Source organism: Bacillus rossius, chromosome 3, assembly GCF_032445375.1.
Source record: "Bacillus rossius redtenbacheri isolate Brsri chromosome 3, Brsri_v3, whole genome shotgun sequence".
NCBI classification, from domain to species: domain Eukaryota; kingdom Metazoa; phylum Arthropoda; class Insecta; order Phasmatodea; family Bacillidae; genus Bacillus; species Bacillus rossius.
Window position 1 is genome coordinate 51,801,853 of NC_086332.1, and position 27,155 is coordinate 51,829,007.

General features: G+C 34.4%; 2 protein-coding genes across 2 annotated transcripts in view; one reads left to right on the forward strand and one right to left on the reverse strand.

Moving 5' to 3' along the window:
* Window positions 1-625: 625 nt before the first annotated feature.
* On the reverse strand, window positions 626-19,810 carry LOC134530690 (small ribosomal subunit protein uS15m). Its single transcript, XM_063365762.1, has 4 exons — window positions 19,435-19,810; window positions 12,990-13,123; window positions 11,455-11,650; window positions 626-2,079 (listed from the first exon to the last, which is right to left on the reverse strand). The coding sequence occupies exons 1-4, from the start codon at window positions 19,659-19,661 to the stop codon at window positions 1,797-1,799; spliced, it is 840 nt and encodes a 279-aa protein (XP_063221832.1). The 5' UTR covers window positions 19,662-19,810; the 3' UTR covers window positions 626-1,796.
* A 3,868-nt stretch (window positions 19,811-23,678) lies between these two features.
* The window catches only part of LOC134530692 (cilia- and flagella-associated protein 157), a 39,118-nt gene continuing 35,641 nt past the window's right edge, over window positions 23,679-27,155 (forward strand). The window contains exon 1 of the mRNA XM_063365766.1: window positions 23,679-23,719. The gene's annotated coding sequence lies outside the window, so the exon portion shown is untranslated. The remainder of the gene's footprint in view (window positions 23,720-27,155) is intronic.

Here is a 27,155-nt window from a genome sequence, read left to right on the forward strand (position 1 = left end):
CCATAACGTTTACTTTGGCAAACCAATATGCTTAGTACATTCCCCAATGTTCGTGAAACATGCACGGGTGCATGCTGCCACACATGAGTATGAGTCGACTTTGTCTCGTCGCTATACCAGTTTCTGCATGCATGCGCACTGGACTATCAACATGTTTTCTGCTGTGTAATGCACACATATTTCATTGCATTTCTGGTGCAGTCTAAAATTTCACCTTCAACGCACCTAAAGAAATACATTCTATGCATGCACTAATAATAAATTTCTAGTGTATAAACTGATATGATTTTATGATTTTTTTTTAGTAATTTCAACAAATATAAAACTTTTAATTATATTTCAAAACCAATGGGTTAGGTTATGGGAAGCCATTGTTGTTACATCATTTTGGGCTCCCCCCTCCCCACTCAAAGAGCACTTTCAAACTTTCAAACCTTTCACAAAGTGACTTGTTTGTGACATTTAGTTTGAACAGCATGTCACTAATCACACAAACTACCGAAAGAGGGTGCTGTAGAATCGGTATCTCATAAATAATAAATTAATAAATGTTAATTATTACTGTAAACCTTTTTGCTTTCATCCCCAAGTGTGTGAGTTTGTGTGTTATTTTCAGGAGCTCATAAACATTCTGTGTTTATTTTATTTTAAGTTATATTTCTACATAAATGGACCTAAACTTGCCAAAGGCCGCATAAGTCATTAATTTTTTAACAGTAATCTTAATATATAAAGTCATTACATGTTTCTGAGACTGAAATAACATTGCAATAAATTTAGGAGTGTATGTGTGCTTTTATCGTAATATGCAAAACCCTGAATTTTAATAATGACCTAATACTAATGGTCAGTTCAACTCGTCGTATGCGCTGTCCAGTGGCCTTCTTTTGGCCCAGTTGCATTGCATCGCCACGCGAGGTAAGATACCTTCAGAACTCCGAGGATTTCATCTTTGAACTGCAACTGATCTTGTTGGCTTCTTTAATTTATCCAAATCTTTTTATCTACCCTCGGAGCTTACCTCGGGGGCTCGAATGCTAATTTAATAAATATAATGGTCTGCCAGCCAAAGTTTGATCATAATGCAAACACCTTATACAACCATGAGATAGCTCTGGACATCACATAAACCAGTTCCTGCCGTTAAGCTTTTAAACAGTTTTAAATTTATTACTTAAGTGTATGAGAGGCATGTAGCACACTGACGCATAATAAATCTGAGTACCTACCAAACATCACATTCGTCCACGTGTTTCCGACTTACTGTGTGACCAGCGTGTGAGACCCTAAAGACCCCACTTAATTACTACCATCTTACAGCATGCCTGATGCTGAGAGTGGGCCAGGTCCTGGCACATCAAGATAATTGCACTAGAGGGGTACAAGTCACGCTTCTACATGGGCGATGTCACGCTCTGAAGACAGTCTGCGCCAGATCCATGTTCCTTAAATAGGGGTGCTCATTAATTGCGCTAACTTCAGTAAGCAAATACCCCGACCACATCAGTAGTGTCAAACTGAACTGACAATCATATGGTGAAGAATCACAAGTCTTACCATTATACTCTTTCATAGCATTTTTTTTATAAAAGTACTTTTGAACATGTGTCTGATTTTCAGGTTTTACATTGTGTAATCACTTTTGCTTGATAAAAAAAATACTGATGCAACTCAATCCTCAGTTTAAAAAAAAAAAATTCTCCATGTGCACGTAATTATTTGAAAAATATAAACAATTCAATTCACTTTTAGAAGAATAACTACTACACGTGTGAACTTGAAACAAAGCTCTAATTCTAACTTTTGATGTTGCTCTCTGCCAAACTATTCTCGTGTGACAATTTTTGGATACGCACTCTTACTTCTTCAATGTCTTCATCACTGACAGTCTGCTCAAGGCCCAACTCTTGTTCGTCCTTTTGGAATTGCTGCAGTGTCTCCAGTTTCTCCTGCAGAAAACTCAGCTTCTGCCCTTCCAACAAGGCTTTGTACTCGCTGAGTCTTCTTTCTTTCAAGTCCTCACAGTGCTTGTTTGTCAGTTTTCGCAGGGAATCCTTCCGTGTCACCTTCAAGTATTGTCTGAAACAAATTATTGCACCATATCACACTGTTCTGCAGCTGGCCATGCTAGGCAGTCAAATATTTCACTTTCCTGATAATTCCTTATTTTGTCACCATGAAAGCATAACGAATCAAGTAGCATGCATGACAAGCAGTGGGGTGGTTTTATTGGTTGCAAAGAATGTTGGTGTTTGCTCACAATTATATTGGTTTTCTGCCTGGTTAGTATACAAGCCAGTGAATAGCTCTTACGTAAATAACAGTGAATCTTAAAAGACTTAAGGGGTAACTCATTCCAGTAGATGAATATGAACAATTATATTAGCATGAAATACAATAATACATCATTGTTCACTGCTGCTTGGCACTAGTGTCTAGGAAAAAGTATTTGACTTTAAAAACATAGACAGCATTCAGAACTGCGCATTAGTTTTGTGCAATTAAAAATGTCATCATAGTTGATACATTGTTTATTACACTAATATTACAGTAATTAGTTACTCCAAACTATACTTGAAAATTTATTTGTCTATTTTATTATCATAATAGGTATATACCATTACATCATGGAACCATTAAATACTCTACCGGTATTGTCTACCATCCCTCCATCTCAATAAACATTCAAACAAAAGTTACATCTGTACTCATACTGTAATATAACACGTCCTCTCTCGCCTTCTACTGCTGAGGTAGACACTGCACCACGTGGTAGTGGCCACTTCTGTAAATATAACTTCTTCTTCTTACTCTTTTTTACTTTACTTTTGTGTTGCTCCTTCACTACTGCCACCTCAATTAAATCAATACATAAATTACCTACAAAGTGTGACGTGGAATTTATGCTATCTGATAGTGACACGTAATATTTGGAGTCACAATTAATAACAAATGGGCGCCATGTTCCTATTATTATTCATAAAATAAACTTTAAATGGAACAAACATTTATATATACCAAGTACCTGAGAAATGGCATGATTGTAGTGTTTCAACAAATTTCATATATAATCATCCAATAATGTTCAACATAGACATGATTTTACCTAGGATATTAAATTTAATTACCAGACGACAAAGTACTTCCAACATAGCACGTATAATTAAAACCATCAAATTACATACTTCCATAAAATCTTCTCATACATACAGGGGCGCAACAACAGGGGGGGGGGGGGGGGCAAGGGTATTTTGCCCCCCCTCTTAAACTTCGAAGTGGGGGCAAACGGGGGCAAAGAATGTGCTGTGTAATCAATTTTTAGATAATAAAACTGCTTAAATAGCACCATTTTCGACCTTGAAATACAAATTTTCGCGGGGAAGGACCCCCGCACCCTTCGCTTCAATAGGGGGGATCGATGATTCTTTATAAAAAGGTATATTGCCCCCCCCCCCCCCCCTTTGGAAATTTAGTTGTTGCGCCCCTGCATACATATGATATTACCTAATTATGTTGAACCAAAAACCTTACTCAAACAGTTATGTATAGTAACAAAACAAACTATTAATGTAGCTATAAGACAGTTTGAATGAAAAATTATATAATAATTTATATTTCCCAAAACTAGCTTCACTCGGTCACACTGAGATTCTCACCCATACCTCTGGGTTTTGTCGACAAAGTATAACTTTTTGAATATTTCAAACACATCAGTTTAATCTGTGTCAAAGAATAATACGTTTCGATGCTCGGAAATAGTCAGATCGTTCAGGCTTACCTGAATTCTTCTTGTACAGAATCAAGCCTGAGGCATTACAAATCCTGAGAATGGCCAAAACTCAGCCAAATCAAACCTGATTAATACAAATTATATTTCCACTTGTGGCCAAACTTCACAGGATTATTATCAATTGCCAATCTTGATGAATTAAGGCCATTTCCTGACGTTAAAACCCTTTTTAGTAGAACTCAATACACGATCAAGCCATACTTAAACAATGGCTTTTCCAAGACTCTTTTCTTCTATAGCATTCCTGCACTAAATACAAATTTCTCTTATCTAATTGTTACAAAATTTAAACAATCATTGTTAGCCTAAATCAACAAACTTACTACAATATGGCTGAAAATAAATTGCATTAAATGATACATCAGTATACGATGAAAAATATGTTAACACCTAACCAAAATATAGCAATCTGACTAATTTTAAATACAAAAATTCTTTAAATACCTGCCCTCCACATTAACCTTCAAAATAAAAATATTTGTAAACATTGTTAAGGTTAATTCTACTACAGGTTAGGAAGAAAACTGGTTTTCTTATGGGAGAGTTTGGCACAGGGAAAATTTCTGCCGCTAGGTGCGCTGGCGTAGCGAAAGGGTAACAAACTGCCATTGAGGGTGAACGTGAGAAAACCGCATTGAAGTCAAATAAAATAGTCGGTATGGTATTTAGTTATGTGCTTTTTGTTTGCAAGAATTATATTGAACAAGTCTTCCGTTAAGGATGTGTAAATTTCACAACTTTATGCCTTTTGGGTACGTAAATAAAAGGTATACTGCGTTTTTGTTTCACCGCGAACAATCTGCATATGAAGGTAAACAAATATTTGAGGTAAGTTATGTCTGGATGAAAAAAGATGTGTTTGTTTGTGTTTCTATCGGTTTGATATCACAGTAACTATACTATTGTGATGAACGTTTTTTTAGTTTGTGAACGTTGTTGATTCGCGGATTAATGGAAATTAGGCGAATAATAACTAAAGTGAAGTTGAGGTCAGGTAAGCTTTGTACTTCAATTACAGATTTACTTGTTAATATAGCAAGCGTAAAACAACCTTTCACTTGGTTATTATTCGACTGATTTCTTGGGATATGCGACAGTCTTTCCAAGCCTAACGTAATTTTTATTCATGCCACTAATACAATTTACATCCCATATTCCATTATCAGTTACAGCAAGTCCGAATTTAAAATTTACGGACACAAAACATTGGTGATTTACTAAGATATTTAAGAGAAAAATTTTTTTTTTCAACTTTTCATTGCTTTGCTGTGAAATTTGGTTTTCAAAACTGAGTGTAGTGAGCTTGTATGGTGCACCCATCTACTTGCAGCATTTGTGCTTGTTTAGAAATTTGAAATAGGGATAAAATGTGGTGGGTAAATGGTTGTTCCTTTTGTGCTTAATCTTCTAGCACTATGTGAAGCAGGATGGAAAATATATTCAATTAAAATAATTAAATAATTAAATTAATGCCATTGGATGTGTAGTTTAAAGGGGCGGTTCTTAACTGAACAATTTTACTATTTTTTTTTGTAGCTAGCCTAACTCAACTGACCATTTAAATATCTCAATCATTGTAATAAACTAACCTAACCAACTGTCCACACCCACTATTTAAGTATTTTAAATGTAGCTTACTAAATATAACCTAACCAACCATTTTCACAGTATCAAAATTCTTGACATATTTTTTAAAAATTATGTTATTGTAGTATACTGTTTTAACAAGTAGAAACGTTAGGTTAGCTACATTAAAATTACTGTGAAATGGAGTGAATGATTGGTTAGGTTAGTTTTATGTGTATGTTGCAGAACTATTAGGTATTAAAATGGAAACGGGACAAAACAAAACAATTCAAATTTTCAACCTCATGGCTACCTTCATAAGAGTGGAGAATACACCATGTAGATATGTGTAAAGGTTTTAAGTTGGATTTGTTATATTTAATTTACTTATTTATTATGCTGTAAGTGATGGCCTCAATTTAATTATTTGTTTTTTAAATTTAAATCTTATTGCAATGTACCACACTTAATTGAAACATATAATTCTATATCCATGTAATATGTTTTAAAATTGTGAACTTTTATAATGAAGTACCAAAGCTGTATTTTTTATGTTTCAATGGAATTTCACTGAAGTCAAAACACATGTTTTAGAGAAGTAATATAAGCAATTGTAACTATCACATTTTAAAATTACTAGCTGATTGTTTTTAAATATATCAAATTGTGCTGGAAAAATCAGTGAAATAATATGTGTATTTGTATTACTAAGCCTGCACTAGAATTAATTTGTCCCTTGGCATGTAGTGTCTCTTGCTCCTGCCCTCTCTGTCGTCGCCAAGTGCTCAGAGGCAGGGAATGCCACAATTGATATGTCCATAAATTTGTCCCTATTTTTCAATTTCAACACTGATTACTTTCCTGCATTTCATAACATTTTTTCTGAGGTCTCAAATATAGTTATTGAAAATTTTATAAGGCAAAAAAATTAAATTCCAATTGCAATATTGAACTTTTCCTATAGACATCACATAAGGATTAATTAATTAGCTATTATTTGCTTTAAAAAATCAGCAACGAATGTTTTTTAAATAATACATACCTCCAATATGTTTTGGTTGACCTTTGATGTGAGAAGGTAACGAAAGCCAATAAAATTAAGTGTATGTGACAACTCAATGATTGATGTTATCGTTACTCTTATTCCACAGGCTGTTGATGGTGAAAGAAACAATTCTGGCTGATATTTGGTGGATAATTCCCATGTGTCAATATACTCCAAGAAACCAAGAAGTGTCTACATAAGAAATAAAGAATCATTAAGTATTTTTCATGTTCCAAATCTTTATTTTTGTTAAGTGCAGTTTATGAATAGAAGCAAATATTTCTTTTAATGTTAAATTATTACTGTATTGTTTTTATATCAGTTATTATAAAAATTAACTAAACAAATAATTCTAAGTAGCCTATTTGTTATGTACAGACATAATATTGAAATATTTCAAAATTTAGAGTTTTACCTTTTCATCATCTGATCAAACAGTCAGGCCTTTCCATGGTTTGTTGTTGTCTAGTATGGAATAAACTTGTGCAACTTTTTCTATGTAATTTACGGTGCCAGAAATATTTTCTAGACCAGGCTTGTTACTGTAAAACTTCAAAGCTGCAGCTGTTTCCATTGTGAAAAGCTAAAAGCATGAAAATTTCATTATAATTTTTACAGCAATAAGAAATTAATTTTTTAAGGTGAATTTCATGTAAGTTTCTAACCAGTTTTAATCATGTAATTACCCTCAATGTATTGTGTTTTTTGTGATATGTAAATTAAATTATTAAGCTAGGTTGTTTGTGTAAAAAAATGTTAAATGTAAAACTATACTGGTGACATACAATTTATTAATTTCTTTAGTTCTTAAATATAATGTTTTCATCAGTGATTATTGGATTATTTCAGTTCATGCATATGCCCAATACAAATAACTTAATTTAACATCTGGTGTAGCCTAGTAAGTTGAATTTTAATTTGTAGTAATATCAAAATAATTTAGTAAAACTTTTGTTGTCTCCCCATGTTACAAATAATTAATAGTAAAAAATAAACTGTCCATAAAATTATTTTTGTGTACTTATTTAATAAAACAAGTGTATATATTTAATTTACAAAATAATTTTTAATGTGTTGTGTGCACAGGATGTGAATAAATTGGCCGAGTCCATATTTCCCATATCATTCCCAAAAATGCTCTTGGAAGCAAAAGAAAATTGTGTTCATAAATTCATTAGTGCCACTGGTAGTTATTCGGTAAAGAAAACAATGACAAGTACCATTATCGCTTAAATTTTGATGTGTGGAACTTTTATTATGAATAACTGCATTATGGAAATTACATAATTTGTACAGCAATTTGTAGTTACCTGCTTCATGAGAGTAACACTCATTTTCTGGAAATTATTTGGCTGCACATGTTTATATGTTTAATTTGGGGCCATTCTTTGTAAACCATTGTGTGATAAAATAGGATTTTCTAAGCCCAGTGTAAATGAATTTTTCAGATTGAAATTAAAATTCCCTTAAAGCTTTACTTAAGTGAACATAGATTAACTGAATTTAATGTTACGATTCTCAATTCTATACCTTTAATAATAAAACTTAAATGTATTTCTTTCAATTTTATGTTTTACTTAAAAGATATGAAATAAAATATCATGTGATGCCTGCCCTGCAAATAGAGCACTTTGCTGCCATAATCGTTTTACAGCAGATCTAATGTTCCTGAAGAGCCAAAAAATTGTGGAGAAAAAAAAAAGGCAAGTTAATTTCCCTTGCCATGAAGAAGAAAAAATATTTTGTAGGACTTAATGCAAAAAAACTATCATAATGCACATACAAAATTCACAGCTATGCTATGCTGTAGCATAAAATCAAGTAATTAACTTAAAAACCACTTTAGTACTGTGTGGTAAAAATTTTTCATTAAAAGTAAAAATGCCATCAGCAACTGTAAATGGTTTTAAGTGAGATTTTGGTTACTTCGAAATTTTAAATTTAAATGGTCGTAACTGCAGCAAGTATTGTATTTGATTCAAAAATGAACTTACACTCATCTCTAGTTTTCTTCCGTATGGCTTGCGCTTTGTCAAGTATGAAGGAAAGTTTGGATAAATAGTTGGCGCTGCAGATTTTGTTAAAGTTACTTTACCTCTTGGTATCTCGATGGTTTTACCTTGAACTTCGTGAACATAATTTCTTAATATCATTTGTTCCTGAAATGTGTATACATAGTTGCTAATTACTTGACAGATTACCGCTGTAATAACAGCTGTGTTCAACATGTATGCCACATGCCACTTCATGTCCTGTAACACTTTGTGCTCTTTAAAAACTGTGCATCTTTGAATTTGAGCACATTATTGTTCGAGCTAAGTGGTTGTTAATGGATTTTCTCATTTTCAACCCAATCCACAATAATAAGCCCTCATTTGTTGTATTCAAATATAAGTATAAAAATAAAAATGTTGAGTAACATTACAGTCAACACTAACAAAAATTAAATAGTTATCTCATTTTGTATTGTAAGTTTGGAACTATTAAATCACTTCATTCACACACACACACCTACATATGTTTTTTTTAAATCAATTGTGCTTTTTGTTAATCAATATTTTTTGCATGAATTTATTTAAACCAAAATAATATTTAAAATCAAAATGCAATTAAGGTAATAAAAAGATTTTGAATGAGCTTCAAATAGTCATTGACTTCATTTGAATTTAAATATTAAATAATGTACCTACAGCATGCATTGATATATTTTTCAGTTGGTTGGAGCGAACTCAGGGCAGTTGGAAAGTAAATTATTATCTTTATACACTTGTGGTTGGGCTTTCACCCATTGGCAAGGAGCTCCCCTCTAGCTCACTCTACCAATTTCTGAAGCCGCCTCCTGAAGTCCGTTCCTCCTCTCCCATCCAGTACCCTTCCCTCAAGCCCATTCCACTCTCGCCCTGTCCTCACCAGAAACACCTGCTTTCCTGGTTCAGTTCGTCTCCACTCCCTCTGGATCTTCCACTGGTGATCCCTCCTCCCTCTGTACACCCCTCGGGTCAGCCTATCTCCCGGATTTCCCCAGCCCCTCTACCCTTCAATTACTTTATATAACCTAACTCGTTAAATATATTTTTCCTACTTTATATTAAACTGAGGATCTTGTGTACTAAGTCACGTGCGTTTAGATTTTCCTAGTTGTGAAAGGAAATTGTACAGGTCTATAAATATATCATCTTGGGACATCTGGCTTCCACAATGTGTTTTTTTACGTTCCTTAATACACAGTGTGTGTTCTCTGTGTTGTGTCTACTGGAAGATTGAGCAACAATTTAGACTGAATTGTTATTAATGCCAACAAAGTTTCAAAGTGCTGTTAACTTTCTCTAGTAAGCGCAATTGCATTTAAATTTAAATTAACACACATGTAGTTCTGGTGAAAACTTTTTCAATTAGAATATTTTGATCTAATTGGTTATCTAAAAAAATGTGTTAAATATAGTCAACAGATTGGAATCCTTGAGCAAAATGATAACCTGAATGAAAATTGCAACAAAAGAAATATTACTTAGTGGTAAGTAGTATTATGGCAAACTAGAAGGCTATTTGAAAAAAATTACCCTACTTAAATGATTTTCGATAAAATATATAATTTTATTTAAATTTTCCAAGAGCAAATTTGAATTAATGGGTGAATAATTGTTGATATTTAAAGTACCTATTACAATTATCAACAGCCCAAAACGTACTGAAAATATGAATGCCAATTTTTTTTTTTAAATTTTAGGGTTATTGGCATACAAAATATGTATCCTGAAGTTTTTTTTAATAATTATACAGAAACGAACACGAACCTTAACATAAACAAAAAGATCATAATGCATGTTGTAATACCATTTTTATATCTGGTTTGATACCAACGAACTCATCCTACTACAGAGCCTAACGTGACTATCAAGCTGGAAGTCGGGATGGATTTGGTTAGGATATACAATTTATTTTCACGAACCTCAAAATTTATTTCACAAACATAATCAGTTTTCCTCAAATCTCTATCACTCCTTGGGATCTTTCTGTTCCATAATTCTCTTTTTTTTTCGTCTGCAGGAGCCTTAGATACGTTAATGCTTGTGTCGTACTTTCTCTACTACATCCAGTTTTGCAACCGGGCACAAAACAACACTTAGGCATATTGAAAAACTAAATTAAAAACTACTTAAAGATGAAAGTTAAGCTATCCTAAATTTAAATTCAAAACGAACTGAGAAGTTTTACACATATTGTTATTTCACTTTGAAAAATGCAAACGGCCCATTTAAAAGCATTGAAACAGATGAAAATGACCACCTCATCGAACACTACTGCTACCTGGCGGTGAAACCAAATAGTGTGCCAAACTTATAACATTGATCTTCCCAACCTGTAGTAGAATTAACCTTAACATTGTGCACAGAAAGAAAATTAAATTAACATATATAGCCAACATGAACAAAAAATAAACTTCAGAGTCCAAAGAGTAATAAATAATTGTCCATGGATGTAACATAAGAATAAAATCTGAAACATTCATAATTATAGAAATTAAATATTGTTTTGAGGCAAGACACTGTACATGGCTACGCATACAATACCAATATAATTTACATACACAAATTAAAACTTGATAACTTATTCTAACCTAAGCAATCGACAAGCGTCTATTCTTCAGTACACAAGTGATTATTTCCACCATATTGTCTAAAATGGATGACTTTTCTTGTTGACTCTTTTCAAAAGTACGTATATATTTCTATTTATTTTATACTTGACCGTGTTTCATGTGTCGGTTACATTAATGTAAATGCATAAATATTTAAAAATAAATGTTCTTGACGTTTCTTGTGCTAATGAAATGAATTGACTTTTTAAGTAATGATTGTTAGGAAATTATTTGAATTAATGTTGACCAAACAAACTTTGTACTTCTAATGACTATGATTTAACATATGTAGCATTACTGGGTTATTATTACACTATATCATATCCAAAACATGAAAACCTCAATACTATAGGCTATGTTAAAAACCATGTGGCATACCACACGTTGCCTGAATCTAAAAATACTGTTTGTTACCTTGGATGTGGTCGATATCTCACATTCAGTTGCTCCAGCAGCCATTCAAAACGTTTGTAATCATAACATCGCAACAGCTTCAAATACTTCCTACGTTTCTCAATCAGCTCTTTCAGGTTGACCTTCAAAACCTTATCATGTGGATTTTTCTCAAACTTTTCCTGCCAGTTGCGAATACTTGCCGTCATTTTTGCAACTGTAACATGAAAAATCACACTAACACTTTATTAATAATAAGAATTACATACCTAAACAAGTGGTTTCAACACATTAAATTAATAACTACATCTGAACAAAAATAACCCAAGTTATCTTTATTACAGGCCTTCTTGATCATTGTAATTGTTATATTTACAACAAAGCAATTTTAATATCTGACTTTTCCTGACCTAAACAGAAAAAAATATCGTGACTAATTTTAACTATAACCTAACATCAAACCTAATAAAAGACCCAGAAAATAGAAACATACATTATAAAAATTATTTAAAAATAACCAAATATTATTGGTTAAACAATTTCAAAGACAGTACCTCGTGCATTGTTATATAATAATTTTCATTAGGTAACATCATCACACACAGTTGCAGAATAACAGATTTATAAAACAGTAAATTTGGATTACAATACATATTGAATTTTTAGGGTTCCTTTAATTTTTTTTTTTTACACACAAACTTTCTACTTAACACAGATGATTTGGGCAGAGTATTTATCCTGATTATCACCTTGTTTTCAAGCTGAATACATAAAACTCTTGACTTTCAAACTACTACTAACGTGGGAACCCTGGCCCAAGCGGCACAAGACAGAAGTGGATGATGATGTTGACGATAATGGTGCATTGACGTAGTCCAATATTTTGCCTGGTTGCCATCGCACAACCTTTTGATCGTAGTTAGAGAAATCTCATAATAATTTGGCCAAAAATGATGAAGATAAAAGGTTGAAACAATACTGATAGTTCAAATGAACATTATTGTTAAAATAAAATATGTAGTCTGATAATGAAGTTTCCTTTTATTGAAGAAATTCCACAGATCTACATTCTACTAGGTGCAGTAGCAGGCTGAACAGACCTCCGACGAGGTTAGTTCCTGCCGTAATTCTACATTGAATCAGCCACAACACATTAATGCTGGATAAAAGTAACCCGCACAAGATAAACTTGCCGGGGCGGTTCCACACATTTACAGTTTTTCTAGATGAAAATGTCCAAAAATATAACTGCACTTGGCTGTGCCTACCCCATAATATAAAATAACAATTCAACTGCTCGCCAAAACGACTGCTTCGTACCATTATGACCCTTACCACATGAGTGTGATACATTAGCTATCTCTGCCACAGAGGAGCTACCCATGGTAACTTTAACTTGTAATAGGATAGAGTTAAAAAATTCCATAACTATCAGAATGATGCTAATTTAGCTCAAATAGTCCCACAGTCCTACACCGTGCTAACAATAAATTAAACAATGGCCTACTTGTAGCAAAAACAATTACTAAAATAGTTCCCTACAGTAAAAAACTCACCCGAAGTTTCCACAGAGTTTGTGTCTAGCTGGTGCCGTCGTACGCGCTCTATCATACTACCCCTCTCTGATTCTAATGTGTACTTCCGTGGCAGAAATGAGAGGGAGAACATTTTTTTGACTAGCTCATTCGCTCTGAAAATAAAATGCATAACTTTCTGTTAAAAATCTTAAACATAAATAAAATAAAATCAGAATTGAAAAAGCCATCAGAAATATTTTTTTTATATCTTCCTTCAACCTCCCTTTATTTTTAGTACATACTTGTCATACTCTATAATAAGGGAGAATCTGAAAATATGAACATATCTACAGTAAGGTCTTTAACCCAGAATTATATGGTCACGAATATTCTATAATCTAACAATCAAGCCGATAGCATTGAGATTTTTACGGGAAAAAGGAGGGGGGGGGGGGGGGTGGTCTGGCTAGGGTTCTTGAGGCCGGAAAAAAACCAGGAAAAATTGGGGAAAAAACACTGAAAACTTGTTTTTTTTTTCATCATTACACAAATTTTATGGAAAAATTGTAAAAAATAAAAATTTACATAAATAGATAGATAGTTATAAAAACCCTTTACTTTCACATTGATGAAAATGATTTATAGCAACATGGTTACATAGTGCTCAGCATTGTTACTTAATATATCATAAGTACACTTTTAAAAAGACTGAATATATAAATGAACATGTAGATACAATTCCTGTAGTAAGCACGCAAGACAGTAGGTAGGTTAGGCCCTAGGCATTATATCACCTGTGGCTGTATCTCTAGATCCAATTCTGATGACCGAGTCTGACTCTGAAATGTTTGATTCCTCCTCCTGACTTTGTCCATCTGCAACATGTTCTGGTTGACAGGCACATGACGAATGACAATGTACATTAGGACAAGACCTCCGCCTAGGAGTATTTTCTTTAAATTTTAAGTTACTTCTGATAGACACTAGCTTCTGTACCTTATCTGCAGTCAGGCGATTTCTAGTTTTAGAATGAATTGCAGCAAACTGAGACCAATTACATTCACAGGCTGCAGATGAAGGTTGTAAGGACAACAATCGTGCTGCCATGTGAGATAGAGGTTGTGTATTGCACAAACCCTGCCACCATATGACTGGTGTAACATGTTTTGCTGTGCTCCATATAGCATCTCTTGACAAAAATCCTGTTGATGTCCTGAATTCAGCAAGATTTGATAATACAGAAGTTACATCTAGTCCAAGATTCGGTGTTAGTTTGGTGATGAAATCTATGGCGGACAGCACTTCATCATCATCTAGCATAACTCCTTTGTATCTTGGATCAAGCAAGTTTGCAGCACAGTGTATATAGGCTTCAGAATGAAGTCTGCATTTTTGCAGTACTTTCACAACTTTGGCTTCTTCGCTTTTCGTCAAGGGTGATGCTGTAGATGAAGATATTACTTCTGTACATAACTCAGAGATGAAATGTGGAATATCAGACAGAAGTGCACTGTCTGATTCAGACAGTTGTTAGAGCTGTCACAATTGGTTTTAGGAGGGACAAATTTGTTGTAATTTGTTTCCAAAACATATCATTATCAATTAAAAATATTAAAAATACAAATGTATACTGTAATATAGGCTACTTCTTTTAATTTCCAAACAGAAAGTAAACAATATTGCTGCTGTAGGCCCAACACTTACAACAATGTCTCAACTCTCACAAGTGATTGTCTTATAAAGAAGTTTGGCCAACTGCCAACAAACAAAACTCAAAACTAGGCTACTAAATTTCCTTTAATAAACACATAATGGCCTACTTAAATATTTATAACAATAAAAGTAGATTCAATAATTAATAATAATATTTAATAAGTTAAATTTGAATTTATAATTTTTGACGTGACGTCTAATAAATCTATGAACGCCGGCTGCACGCACGAAAAAGTGTCCCGTAACGCACATTGTCCCACTACGGATGTGTCCTGTTATGCTCATTGTACGCATGCGTGGCATCTCTCTTCCACTCTATTGGAACAACAATCAATTTGACTTTTCAATCATATTTTCGTCGTTTGAATTATTAATATTATGTAATTTAACGATTGTCCACCGATTCGCAGATGACAATATATTTTTAATTTCCCGCCTACCACTATAAGAAATAAATATGGCGGACTACATACGTTTTTAAAACTCCCACAATACAAAACAAAATTTTTATAAATATATATAATATCTGAAACAATTATTTTCAATATGGCCTTGTGGCCATGCAGTTAGCATCGCAGACTATCAATCCAAAGGTCAATTGTTCGAATCCCGGCCGCTGCGAATTTTTTTTTTGTACTTGTAAAAATAAATACAGCGCGTGTGTCACTTCAAAAGTAATAAATATATTTTAATTAATGAATGCAAATAAAAGTAAATTTATTTATTAAATTGTACATTTCATTTCACTCCTTCTTTGTATCCATACAAAATAGTGATAATTCAATAAAAATGATTCAATTTTATTCATAAAATTATGCAGAGGTAGATTTTATCATGCAAAAGATAGAAAAAAAAAATTCTTCCTCAATGAATATAATATTTTTAATGCCTAAATGGTTTGGTTGCAAAAACCTATTACAGCTCAGTCTCAGGCCGAATATGATATTTCCTTTTCTTCTGGATCAATCATTTCATCAATGTTTTGTTATGTCGATGTCACGTTCAACTATCGTCCGTAAACCGACTTTACAAGCAACCAATTTTTTCCAATTTTTCGGAAAAATTGGTTGTCTTCTTTGTTTATTAACTGATTTTTTTCCTGGATTCAATTTTTCCGGAAATTTTAGAATTCTAGGTCTGGAGATTTAGCTTGGCTGCCAGGTTGCATTACTGCGCTCCTTGTGTTTTGCTGGTACATTTTCATTCTGATTTTTTTGAAGGAAAAAAAAAAAACAATGCTCATCTAGGCCTAAATATTTTTCTTTCTACAGAGCAGCTTGTTACATTTTGTTTTAAATACAATTGCACAGTATATTAATTTTATATTCCCATTAAAAATATACTGCCATTCGATAATACTGAAAAATCGCTAATACGGCATGGAGTTGGTCCTGAACAAGCCAGTTAAAGATCTTTCCAAGTATGAGGGTTTTGGATAAAATGTGATACAAAAGTAAATATGGTTGTATTGAGTGCTGGTTCAACTATGCAGCAAAAGCTCGTTTATAAATTGCTACTATTGATTTTCTGTTTCTTTTTAATAGCAAACTACGTCATTGTTTCTTGGAGCGAGAGCAGGCGACACACTCGCCTTGTTACCAGCATCTTATTCCTAATTTCAAATCATAAACGACTGCAGCAAGTATACAGGTGTGCAACACAATAAAATTGTAGATGACATTAATTTTTATTGTCCAGTAAATTACCTAACCTTTCTACAAAATTACTGCAAGTGCAAGTCAAAAAAATTAAGGCATGTCCCAACTTGTCAACACAGCACATCTTAGCACCTTCTCACACCACAGAGTGAGCTGAGTTGCTGTTACAATTTGGAGAGAAGATAAAATGGAGAGTGAATGAAAGTGTTCACTAGTTGTAAGTACACTATTGCTCCTTTTTTTTTTTTTTTTTTTTTTTGGAAGCTATCTTGGTTTTCAAAACATAAACAAACTAAATTTTATTTAAAAAAAATAATAACAGGACAATATTTTAATTTGAAATATATAGGTAAATTGACAGTCTGAAATGGCTTTTGGTTATAAACCTAAATTTTTTTAGAATCCTGTAATAATTTTATGGAATGACTGAGGAAGAAAATCCATTCAGTCAATATATTTCAGACACTTGAAGATTATTCTTTGCAGAAGGTACAATCAGGGATGAACATCTCACTTCATTCAAGAGTGAGCCAGAGGAAAAGTATAGATTGGGAGTGAGCACTCTCCTGAATGGAACATTGCCTTAAGCAGTGTCAGAACTTGTCGATTCTTGATGTCAGAAACTGTCCAAACTCTAGGCAAAGTAGGTGAAATGAAGTGAAAGAAGATGTTCACTTGCTCCATCCTCTCACCCACCTTTTGAGAGTCATCTTAGTTTTTAAAGCAATCAAATTTGTAGGTTAAAAATACAACAGTAATTACAAAGGTCCGTTGCCTCCGTCCGCCCATTATCTCTCCATCAATCACATAAATTGCAGCCACTTCAAAACTTTTGATGAACAAACTGATAAAATTATTACCTCCAAATGTAAACTAGGCTTTTGCGTGTAATACCTTATTAAGTGATAATAAGTTTTTAAAGTTTCTTAAAGCTGCTTCCATAAATAAATTTAACATTTTAAAATCTGTGTTTTGAAACATGAAATTGTCTGCGTTACAAAGTGTATTAATTACGCATGCTAACTCTAAAAATGTGTAAATAAAAACCAGAGTTAAAAAACAGAGATTAATGAGTTAAAAGTGCATGGTTATCTAACTAATATAACTATACAAGAGAAACATTCTCCAAAATTTAAGTTTTCTCAAATTTTGACAGTGCTGAAGAGGTACAATACTATGACACACAAGCGGCATGTTGTAAATCGCTCAGCAGCTGATGGACGGATGATGGATAAACGGACGACCGACAGACTATTGTAATTCCAGCTTAAGACTTATATCGGTAAATATTTACTTGGGCGGTATTTCCGAAAAAAAATGTTAAAAATCCGAAAATACCTTTATTTTATGCTCTTCAACTTCCTCTTTTCATTAAAATTGGCGGAGATTAGAAATTCCAAATACTTTAGGAGATATCGAATTTTTAAATTTCTTCATATGTAGTTGAGCGGTATTTGCGAAAAAAAAATGTTAAACATCCGAAAATACCTTTATTATATGCTCTTCAAATTCCTCTTTTCATTAAAAGCGGCGGAGATTAGAAATTCCAAATACTTTAGGAGATATCGAATTTTTAAATTTCAGCACAAAACCAGAGCATTCCTGTGGCGTGCGTGCACCATTGTTTCTTGTTTACGTACGAGTATCTATTTTTTTATTGGATAATGATGTCACGTGATTGTTCGTGATAGGCCAGAATTCAAATGAACTAATACGTGATTATTTAGTTCAATTATTGTTTAAAACGGTGTTTAATTACCGCCTCCAACTTAGGTGAGTTTTTAACGTTTCTAATTTTAAAGTCTTATTTGTTATTTTGATATTGTTGCGGAAGTAATAAGTAACAAAAAAATTTACGTGAGTTGTTACTGTACATCCTTTGTTACGGGTTTGTTAGGTAAGGTCAGTTACACTATAAATAATTTAAAACTAAAGAATAATTAAAATTAATTCACATTATTTTTAATATCACCTTAGTTTGAAAGTATTTATAATGTAACTGACCTGACCTAATCGACCATTTTAGTTTACTGTTCACCCTCTGTCTGGGTTTGTTTGGTCAGGTCAGTTACATTATAAATATTTTAAAACTAAACAGCCATTAAAATTAATTCACAAAATAATTTTTAATGTCGGCTTAGTTTGAAAGTATTAATAATGTAACTGACCTGACCTAATCAACCATTTTATTAATTACGCATTCACGATTCACGTATTCACGAACACACAGCAAAATAACAAAAATGGCGCCGCTCGAATGGTTCCACAGGTCTTGTATTGCAAAATTAAAAAATTCGATATCTCCTAAAGTATTTGGAATTTCTTATCTCCGCCGCTTTTAATGAAAAGAGGAAGTTGAAGAGCATATGATAAAGGTATTTTCGGATTTTTAACATTTATTTTCGCAAATACCGCTCAACTATATATGATGAAATTTAAAAATTTGATATCTCCTAAAGTATTTGGAATTTCTTACCTCCGCCACTTTTAATGAAAAGAGGAAGTTGAAGAGCATAAAATAAATGTATTTTCGGATTTTTAACAATTTTTTTCGGAAATACCGCCCAAGTAAATATTTACCCTTATATCTGTAGTAAAAAAAAAATTAAAACACAACTCGTGCCAAATGATTAAAAAAAAATCAAACAGATTATATGTGATTACTTCTCATTAAATATTGTGTTTTTGTAAAACAGCATTTAAATAGTTACATTTCCAAAAGTTTACTACTTAAACAGTCAGTTATATTAGATTAGCTACATTTAAATACTGTAAAATAATTTTAATAGTTGGTTACCATGTAAATGACTGGTTATGTTAGCTACAACTAAATACTGTAAATTAATATGAACATTTAATTAAGTTAGGGACGTTTTTCTTACGGCAAGTAGTACTCAAAAATAACATATTTTTTTTTTTTTTTTTAATTTAAGTTTCTACTCTATGAATACTACATACTAGTGGGAGCATAGTATGACTTTTAAATCGGACAAAGCCTGGCAGTTAATACAACATAACCTACATAGGATGCTTAACATACAATTTTTAAAAACAAACTTGTACATTTATTATTTTATTCCTTGTCGCTGTCGTGAAGTTAGCCATTGACTTACGTTTTAAGTTCTTCCGACTTAGCGAAATCAGAAGGAATAAGGTTAGGTTCCAGATTTTCTTTGGTTTCCAAATCCCCGCTTTTCACTGGTTTCGTACAGCATATCTTTTCAGGCCTCACCCACTTAATTTTTAAATCAGATTTCATAGCATATTTCCGGCACTGCTGTTTGATGAACACTTGTTTTTCTAAATATAACATAACCTTAAACACTCGCTTAGCTAACATATTTACTTATTCAAAACTTTACCACAGTCGACCTCCAAACGATTCCAATGTTTAACACCTATGCACAAATATCAGTAGTTAGCAATGACCTAGAGATATATAGACTGCTTATCACACTGCTTTCAGCGCCAATTGCTGCTGTCGACGGCATACTGGGGAACTACAATCCGAGCGAGAGAGACAGAGAGCTGTTTTGACAGAATGGTGGGCAAAACATTGCTGTAAAAGCATTGGTTCTTATGGGAGAAAGATGCAAGTTGCTAGTAAATTCCCTAAAAATGTAGGTTTTTCGCAATTTTACAGTTTTTGCGGGTAATACTTAAAGATGGAACGAGTGAAATATAATAATAAATACAGTTATTTTGTAGTGCGATGTGTAAGTACGACATTAAATGCGCTAGAAAATAGCTAACCCTTCTTCGACCCAACGCTTGTGACCAATATGTAGATCAGTTATTGAACCTATTATATATGTATTTCGGGTAGGTAATTTGATACAGTACATGGAATTTATCTCATCACTAAGTACTATTAATTAAAAATAATCGACTGCAATTGAATAATGACCACTTTTAAATGATTTGTGTGGGTTTGTTATTGTAGTCGTATTCGTTCATTACGAGTTTTAGTTGTGTCTTTACTGTTATAATATTTCAGATTCAATGCAATTTTTTAAACAGGATAATCTAAATTACGTAGCAAGATAAAACAAACCTATTGCTAGGATAGATTTTAAGAGGAAATCATTGGACGAGTGCAAACCTAGACTGTGTGTTGATGTTTTAAATACAAATAAAATTGTCATCACAAACTGCTCTACCTCATGATAATATTATGTACAATTATAACAGTGTGTCGTCCAATTTTTTTTTTTAATCTTGAAAGTAGTGGCTCTAGAAAATAAAGTGCATACGTAATAGCTGAAGTAAAAACTTGTGTCAGCTACATTAATACGTATAATCTGGGTTAATTTTTTTTTTAAAACTGTAATTTATTTATCATTTTAAAACCTTTAAGTTTTGTTATTATTTGCCATTTCCCCAGGAGCCTCTACTTTCTAAATTTACTGTATTGTCTTCAGGTGCTCTCTCCCCAGACCCTTCTCTATATAGAAATTTAAGTAACATATTTATACTTACCCATTTTTCGAGAAAATTAGCATTTATTGCAGTAAAAAAAGAAACATTTTTGACTCTCCACCTTGAAAAGCCAACCCTAAAAATAAGGCTCTATGCACATAAATTGCTGAACCAGTAATACTGGAGATTAGCAGATTTTAGAAAATAATTGTTAAGTAAATGATTGGTTGGATCAGCTACCTTAATAATGCATAATATCTTGTTGAAATGGTAATTAAAGTATGATTAACTTTGCTTACCTAACCTCTCAATCTTTTCACTTAATATGGCTGACATAACCGAACCTACTATGCACACAATTTCAGAGTATTTTTAATGTACCTAACCTAACCACTTTTTGAAATGGTAAACTATTTAAGGTATCACAATTCCCTCCCAGAGAATGGGTAAAAAGATTAATACACAAATATATATATATATTTTATTCAGGACGAAAAAAAATTGCTTTCCTTCAAACCTATCCTGCCATTATGTACCAAAATCCACCGAATATACTTAAATCAAAGACGTTCAATTTACACGAGGGAAAAAAATACCGGTTCATACTATCTTAGCTGGTGACTTATCGAAACTTGTGTGTCTGGAGAAACTATGAACCTTGTCTCAAGCCTACAGTGCTCAATGTATTTAGCCTACTCATTGTTTTACGTGGTGTTTCCCCCAATAGGCCTATTATAACCTTTCACATTCATTATTTGCCTATTTTCCAGGAAAACCTACTTTGAAACATAACTATTATCTTTAATTGGTTATTGCGTAAACTCTTGTAGAAATAGTAATTTACGTGTAATGTTGCTCACCTTACCTACACAACAATTTTTTTAAATTTTAATTATGTAATATACACATTTCTGTGAAGCTGCTCATTTCTGTAATTACTTTTAAAATTATTAGATGTGCAGTGTATACATAGGCTTGTTAAAATGAACTATTTGAACACCACCCTTTTATAGTATGATTGGAAACAAGCGTGGCTCCAGAAGTGTGCTCGACCCCCGAAAAATGCTGGCATGACAGCACCACTCAGTATTTGGTTTTATGTGACCATTGCGTTGCGTGTTTCTTTTGGCGCATTTGCAGTGGCCCACCATAAAGGAAGCCTTAACATCATGTTTCTTTGTATGATAGTCTCTCTCAAAGTGTCTTCCTGGAGCTTCTGCTGAATGGAAAACATGTTAGGATGCAGAAAAAAAAAATTTTGATTTTTTTTTTTTTTTTTAATTCAGAGGCTTTCCTGCAGACTTGATCTGCCCCACAGGAAAACTCCACTGGATGCAATTTAGTAAAGTCAATCAAAGATGTGCAATGTACCTACTACGTGACGTAAGAAAACTCAATGGTACATAGGTACCATAATTGTTTGTCTATTGAAAATCATACTTCTGGAGAAATGTACTGAGTGGAAGCAGTGTAGTGCACAATACATTAACTCATTTTACACAGTGAGTTTCTCCAAGAGGCCTATTATACCATGCTATTTAATTTTCTAACTACTACTACTCCGTAGCCTGTGTAGTTTCTGGATGTCTGTAACTACATACTATGTCATGATTACAACCAACAAGTCCTTGTTAGAATCTTGAAGTATACTAAATTGTAAGCAAAGAAACTCAGTTCCAAATTTTGACTGTTAAGAGATATTGCCCAATGGGACTAAATTGGGCCAGGAAGATAAATGACTCAATTTGAATTGTAACAGAATTTATGCGTGGACTATTTTGATGTATACTTGTTGCCTTAAAATAAAATTCACATAAATAAACACTGTTGATATGATTCATAACACTGTCACCAAAGTTTGAAATTTTTATCTACTCTAGAATTACATTAATAAAACAAGAAATGTAATACAGGAAAAAGTAACAGTAGACTGACAACTTCAAAAGGAAAATTATTGCCTAGGTAGGTGTAAATGTTTAACAGTTATTGTCAAGCACAAATTTTAGTTATGTATAACAAAATTTACAGCTGTGAGTACATAACCTTATGACCACCCAAAACTTGCACTTCTCATTATATTCATAACACAAATCCTAAATTTTTAACATACACATCATTATTTATATTAAGCTTATTTATGTATAAGAAGCTGAAATCAATCATTATTGTATTGATTACTTTTGACATCATTTTATTTATTATTTAAAAGCTGAGGTTACATTCGTCGGATTTTTAAAGTAAACAAATATTTAAAAATTAAGATAACTCCTAAAAGAAAATACACTTCAAAAATTATATTTTGAAAGTAAATGCAATTAATTCAACACATCATCTGTTCATTAATCACGTAATTTTACAAATTTATCCCGTATTATTGCTGTCAACGTATGTCGTCTGCTAACAAAGCACTGTTTGCCCACCATTCTGTCAAATTCAATTGGAATCAAAGATGGCCTCCCACTAGCAGTCTATATATCTCTAGGTCGTTGGTAGTTAGATAACAAAAAGTTAATACATGTATTTAAATTCATCATTTAGCTATAAATGTTTGTTGTAAATAGTAATCGAATATTGTTGTTAATTTTTAACAATTTTCTCGAATTGAATTAATGGACACCAATTCTAAAATTTTAATTAAGAAAAATATTTCCAAAATTATAAATATAGGCAAACATACAAATGTCAAATGTCAAATTAAGACAAAGATTTATTTAAAATTAATATGTTACGAATCAAAAAACAAATAAATAAATAAACTTTTGTCAACAAATTAAACGGCGTATAGCAATCTTTATTAATACGAACTGTAACACATTATTAACGCACTCTTTCGTTATATACATGAATATAAACTGCACTCTAATCTCATTGGGGCTTCCAGAAAGAATAAAAGGTTTAAGCTCGTCCTGTAGCCTAACCCGGTTTAGTTATTAGTTTGTGCCAGGCCGCCGCCGATTCATCATATTGTCATCCGGGGCAGTAAGCATTAGAGCTGTAGCAAACCGTATGTATTCGTTACTGAGTAACGGGTGCGGCATCTAGTAACGAGTAACGAAACGTTACACACGTATGCATTTCGTTACTCGCATCTTTAGTATGTTTCACGCATGCACGCGCGTATTCGTTACAAAGAACGATGTTTGTTTATTAATAAAAGTATAATTTGGAAATTCGTCGTCCAAGTCTTTTACTGTTTATTAAAGGTATTGTGTGTGTAGACAAGTTTTAGATTCGAACAGAAACAACGTAAGAAAGTATTTTTTACAAATTATAACTATGTATGTTTTTGTTTTTTATAATCACGTATTTTCACGTTTTATGTTCTTATCTTAAAAGATATATTATAATAAAGCCGCTCTAATGAGAGTTAATTGATTCTTGGTTAACAAAAGCTGTTAATTATCAAATATTTTTAATTGTTTATATTCGATTTATTTTTATTTACGCGACGTCATACTGTACGCGTACGAAATACGACTCGATTCGATGCTGTTACATAACATAGCATGTGCCATGTCATGCGGTATCAGAAGTAACGAGTAACGATTTGAAAGTAACGAGTTCTAATTGTTATAGTAACGAATACATACGGGTACACATTTTTTCGTTACTTTTACACCTCTAGTAAACATGGGCGAGGCCAGAAACCGAAGTTTCTATAACTCGCTAAGTGCATAGTAATTAAGGTGCACCCCATACTGGTGAGAAATCATTTTAATCGACGGCGGGGGTGTGTGTCTTGTGGGATAGGTTTGGCACACGGGCCTGTGTGTGCACTGGTAGGTTGTGTAATGCTATAAAAGTTACGTGTATTTGTGCCTGGTGCCAGCAGGTTTTAGGACATTCCGCCCAGCTGTCCAGAGAGTCGACCAGATCAACGAGGAAAAATACTCTGAGAAAACTAGATCATCCCGAGTCTTTAGGCCAGTGAGAATGACTTTTACCAAAATCCCGACAGGCGATGAAATGTAAAATAATACAGGTGAAAGAATACTTACTAATCTCCAAATCGATAGTTGAGGTTGACGCCGCCGTCGGTGCTCCCTCTGACAGCACAGGCCGTTATGTGTCGTCAACACCTTGCCATCGTCCGGGGTCTCGGGCTCGAGTCCCGGTGCGGTTCCTAGCGGGAGTGGCTGTTGCAAATGTAATGAGTCCGGGTGGGCGCCAGACTAGTTTTGGTGCTAGTCGGTAGTTGGGTCGTGGGGTCGATTGCCCTGCGTGGCCCACTAGGACCGTCGGCGGTGTTGCGTGGGTTTGAGGAATTCCCTACTCGGCGGTGGTTGGGAATAGCAGGTTTAAAGAAGCGTACGCTGAAGTGAGGTAATAAATGACGTGCGTCATTTATTCAGTCGACAGTGGCTCTGGGGTAACGTTGTTGGTTACATGCCACGTCGTACAACAGGTGACGTCATAAGATACAAATTACACAATTACACGCAACTGAGTCTGAGAGTTACTGGATTACCGTAGCACAAGTTTACAAAATGAATGTTACACGAGGTTGCGTTATACAAGTTTACGAATGTTACGTGGAGTGGTGCGTCGCACAAGTTTACAAAAGAATGTTACACGAGGTTGCGTTGCACAAGTTTACGAAAGAAAATGTTACACGAGGGTGCGTTGCACAAGGTTACAAAGAAATGTTACAAAGTCACTAATTATTCCGTATTATCGTATCCCTAGGCGTTTCTGAGCCTGGCTGCTCAACGAGGGTTGAGGGTGATTGGAGGCGGCCAATCCCGTAAATCTGCGTATCGAGGCGGTGCTCGCGTCCACGGCAGTGGAGCGCGGACCGCAGCTAAATTCGCTCAAAAGTTCCCTTACGGGGAGTGTCAGTGCCGGAGCGACTGAGTTTAACCAAAGTTCTGTCCTCGGGAGTCGGCCCGTACCGGATAATGCACCTACCCCGCGGACCAAGTGTGGTGCAGGGGGGTGTGTGATATTTATGCGGCCGGATTAGTAGATCCTGGACCGAAAAACTGGACCGGGTACACAGGGAGAGATTATTAAAAAGAGGTTTGAAGAATGACTATAGTTACCAGAAGTGAACTCGGTGTGGACAAAGGATGTTGTCTCTCCCTGGGACGTGCGTCCGCCCCGGTCCACGAGTCGTGTTGTACTGGCGTCATGTCATGGCGTCCGGCCGAGGCTCGGTGGCCCTCGCGCCAGGGTTGACCTCATTACGTTAGTTTCTGATCTGATAAGTTAATAAGAGAATTTAATGATGTTAAATTCTTATATTAATTATAAAGGCTGAATCAAGGTCATTCGTCCCTTCTACGAATTGAAAGTTATTATATTTAAGAATTATTATGTTTGAATTTTTACGTCACACCAGCGACTGTTCGTCTCTTGTCAGATTGCTCTGGTGGGTTAATGATGCAACACAAGGTTTGAATACTTATGTCATAAGGTCTGGTTGATTGATTCAGGCAGAAGGCCGCCAGGGGAACACTCACACGCGTATTGCTGTAGTTACACACGTGAGTGCCCGGGCACACCTACGTCGCACTTTCGTTGACCAACTTCAAATAATTACGTAACACTGTTTAATAATCTATGTTTGTTTTTTAACGTGGTTGGTTTCAATGACGGTCTGTTTATTTGGGGGGGGGCCGGGTTCTACCTTGTTTGCTGGTGGCTCGCCTGACTCGGGTGGGCCATGGCTAGGGGCACGTTCCGTTAGCGGGGGTGGATACTGGCGGTTGCAGGTCGGGCTTTAGGGTGGCCTTCGGTCGGACGACGTCAACCTGAATTAGGACAAGTGTAACAAACACGCCCGCACGTGCCAGGCAGATTAAGTTAGGGCAGTTCACCGAACGGTTTGACGCTAGTCATGGCCGGCTGTGTTGTGCGACGCGCCCGGCCGGGTGTGGCAATGCGCAATCGGAACTTAGTGCACATGCAATTATAATTAAGAGTAATAACTAAAAATTGTATGTCTTTAATATTCCAAAATTATTAATACATGTTGATTTAAATGCTTTTGTATCACAAAATTAGCTGTCACCATCTTCCCACACTCCGTAACTTTCAGCGGGAAATCGAGCCCTCCCTGGCCGGGTTGCCAGGGAGAGGAGTTAGTCGCCATCCAGACTCGTCGGGGCCGGCAGCTCCGCGCACGTGGAGTCTTCATCTCTTCGCGCCAAAACCAACATGTAGCTTCCACAGGTAAAAATCTAAATCCATTTTCATCTGCTCCACCACGGCCGGCCCTAAATCGATCGTGCGAAGTGTCACGCGGTCCATTAATAATTGTGTGTGGCTCAGTCATGAGCAGTTCCTTTAATACGTAATTAATATTGTTAAGGGCAGCACGCCGATGTGCCCGTGCTTCACGCTGTAAGACCTCCGCCAGGAGTTTTGAACTTGCCCACGCGGGGTGGCATAGAGCTAAACGCGTACCTACAGT

Excerpts from the sequence above, each read along its gene's own strand:
- LOC134530690 (XM_063365762.1), bottom strand. The coding sequence starts at position 19,661 with ATGTTAGCTAAGCGAGTGTTTAAGGTTATGTTATATTTAGAAAAACAA. Across the intron at positions 11,651-12,989 it reads AAACTCTGTGGAAACTTCGG|TTGCAAAAATGACGGCAAGT; the intron begins GTGAGTTTTTTA and ends TTCATGTTACAG. Across the intron at positions 2,080-11,454 it reads AGATATCGACCACATCCAAG|ACAATACTTGAAGGTGACAC; the intron begins GTAACAAACAGT and ends AATTTGTTTCAG.